This window comes from Austrofundulus limnaeus, unplaced genomic scaffold, assembly GCF_001266775.1.
Source record: "Austrofundulus limnaeus strain Quisiro unplaced genomic scaffold, Austrofundulus_limnaeus-1.0 Scaffold2549, whole genome shotgun sequence".
Taxonomy (NCBI): Eukaryota; Metazoa; Chordata; class Actinopteri; order Cyprinodontiformes; family Rivulidae; genus Austrofundulus; species Austrofundulus limnaeus.
The window spans coordinates 4,529-7,553 of NW_013954951.1; the positions used below are offsets into that span (position 1 = coordinate 4,529).

A 3,025-nucleotide genomic window follows, 5' to 3' on the forward strand; every position below is an offset into this window, starting at 1 on the left:
TATGTGGGACTGATGTCCATGTGGGACATATGTGGGACTGATGTCCATGTGGGACATATGTGGGACTGATGTCCATGTGGGACATATGTGGGACTGATGTCCATGACGGACTGATGTCCATGTGGGACTGATGTCCATGTGGGACTGATGTCCATGTGGGACTGTTGTCCATGTGGGACTGATGTCCATGTGGGACTGATGTCCATGAGGGACTGATGTCCATGTGGGACTGATGTCCATGTGGGACTGATGTCCATGAGGGACTGATGTCCATGAGGGACTGATGTCCATGTGGGACTGATGTCCATGTGGGACAGTTGTCCATGTGGGACAGTTGTCCATGTGGGACTGATGTCCATGTGGGACAGTTCTCCATGTGGGACAGATGTCCATGAGGGACTGATGTCCATGTGGGACAGATGTCCATGTGGGACAGATGTCCATGAGGGACTGATGTCCATCTGGGACAGTTGTCCATGTGGGACAGATGTCCATGAGGGACTGATGTCCATCTGGGACAGTTGTCCATGTGGGACAGATGTCCTTGAGGGACTGATGTCCATGTGGGACAGTTGTCCATGTGGGACTGATGTCCATGTGGGACAGTTGTCCATGTGGGACTGATGTCCATGAGGGACTGATGTCCATCTGGGACAGATGTCCTTGAGGGACTGATGTCCATGTGGGACAGTTGTCCATGTGGGACTGATGTCCATGTGGGACAGTTCTCCATGTTGGACAGTTCTCCTTGTGGGACTGATATCCATGTAGGACTGATGTCCACGTAGGACTAATGTCCATGTAGGACATTCCTCCATGTAGGACTGATGTCCATGTAGGACAGTTCTCTGTAAGACTAATATCCATGTAGGACAGTCCTCCTCGTTGGACTAATGTCCATGTGGGACATTCCTCCATGTAGGACAGTCCTCCATGTAGGACTGTTGTTCATGTTGGACTGATGTCCATGTAGGACAGTTCTCTGTAAGACTAATATCATATAGGACAGTCCTCGTTGGACCAATGTCCATGTGGGACAGTCCTCCTTGTTGGACTAATGTCCATGTGGGACATTCCTCCATGTAGGACAGTCCTCCTTGTTGGACTAATGTCCATGTGGGACATTCCTCCATGTAGGACAGTCCTCCATGTAGGACTGATGTCCACGTTGGACTGATGTCCATGTAGGACAGTCCTCCATGTAGGACTGAGGTCCTTGTGGGACAGTTGTCCATGTTGGACTGATGTCCATGTAGGACAGTTCTCTGTAAGACTAATGTCCATGTAGGACAGTCCTCCATGTTGGACAAATGTCCATGTAGGACTGATGTCCACGTAGGACTGTTCTCCAGGTGTCTTAAAGCTGGTTCTTCATGTTAGACATGAAGGACTCTCACCAAGGTCTCTGTCTCCTGCAGGTCTTGCAGGTCTACCTGGTCACCATGGCAACAGACGTGGGCTCACCGCAGCGGTTCTTCCACATGCCTCGTTTCCAGCACCAGGCTCCACGTCAGGTGTTCTACAAGAGGCCGGACACGGCTCAGCAGCAGGCCATGCAGCAGCTCACCTTCGATGGGAAGCGCATGAGGAAGGCCGTAAACCGCAAGACCATCGATTACAACCCCTCTGTCATCAGATACCTGGAGGTACCTGTCCACTGTCACACCTGTCACACCTGTCCACTGTCACACCTGTTCACTGTCACACCTGTCCACAGTCACACCTGTTCCCTATCACACCTGTTCACTGTCACACCTGTCCACTATCACACTGTCCACAGTCACACCTGTTCACTGTCACACCTGTTCACTGTCACACCTGTCCACTGTCACACCTGTTCACTGTCACACCTGTCAACTGTCACACCTGTTCCCTGTCACACCTGTCCACTGTCACACCTGTTCACTGTCACACCTGTCAACTGTCACACCTGTTCCCTGTCACACCTGTCCACTGTCACACCTGTTCACTGTCACACCTGTCCACAGTCACACCTGTTCCCTATCACACCTGTTCACTGTCACACCTGTCCACTATCACACTGTCCACAGTCACACCTGTTCACTGTCACACCTGTTCCCTATCACACCTGTCCACTATCACACTGTCCACTGTCACACCTGTTCCCTGTCACACCTGTCACACCTGTTCACTGTCACACCTGTCCACTATCACACTGTCCACTGTCACACCTGTCACACCTGTCCACTGTCACACCTGTTCACTGTCACACCTGTCCACAGTCACACCTGTTCCCTATCACACCTGTTCACTGTCACACCTGTCCACTATCACACTGTCCACAGTCACACCTGTTCACTGTCACACCTGTCCACTGTCACACCTGTCCACAGTCACACCTGTTCCCTGTCACACCTGTCCACTGTCACACCTGTCCACTATCACACTGTCCACTGTCACACCTGTTCACTGTCACACCTGTTCACTATCACACCTGTCCACTATCACACTGTCCACTGTCACACCTGTTCCCTGTCACACCTGTCACACCTGTCCACTGTCACACCTGTCCACTATCACACTGTCCACTGTCACACCTGTCACACCTGTCCACTGTCCCACCTGTTCCCTCTGAACCTGTCTCAGATCCAGATGTCTGTGTTCTGTCTGTAGAACCGTCTGTGGCAGAGGGACCACAGAGACTTCAGAGCCATCCAGCCTGACGCAGGCTGTTATAACGATGTGAGTTTCACACACACTGTTTCAGGATCAGTCCTGTTTGTGTTTACTGCAGGTGTCAGTTCATCAGAAAACAACGTAAACAACCTGCCTCTTTGTTTACCTTGTTGTTTCCTGCAGCTTGTTCCTCCTCTGGGAATGCTGAACAACCCCATGAATGCTGTCACCACAAAGTTTATCAGAACTTCAACCAATAAAGTCAAGTGTCCTGTGTTCGTCATCAGGGTGAGCTGCTGCTGCTGCTGTGTCACTTCCTGTTTACACTGCTGCAGCTGTGTCACTTCCTGTTTACACTGCTGCAGCTGTGTCACTTCCTGTTTACACT

At 51.2% G+C, this 3,025-nt stretch overlaps 1 protein-coding gene across 1 annotated transcript in view; it reads left to right on the top strand.

Annotated features, from left to right (window-relative positions):
• Positions 1–1,388: 1,388 nt before the first annotated feature.
• LOC106511150 (pre-mRNA 3' end processing protein WDR33) overlaps positions 1,389–3,025 on the top strand; it is a gene marked incomplete at its 3' end in the record, with an annotated part of 17,343 nt that continues 15,706 nt past the window's right edge. Inside the window, 3 exon segments of the mRNA XM_013999895.1 lie at positions 1,389–1,646; positions 2,635–2,703; positions 2,821–2,925. Coding sequence (XP_013855349.1) covers positions 1,443–1,646; positions 2,635–2,703; positions 2,821–2,925 — 378 coding nt within the window.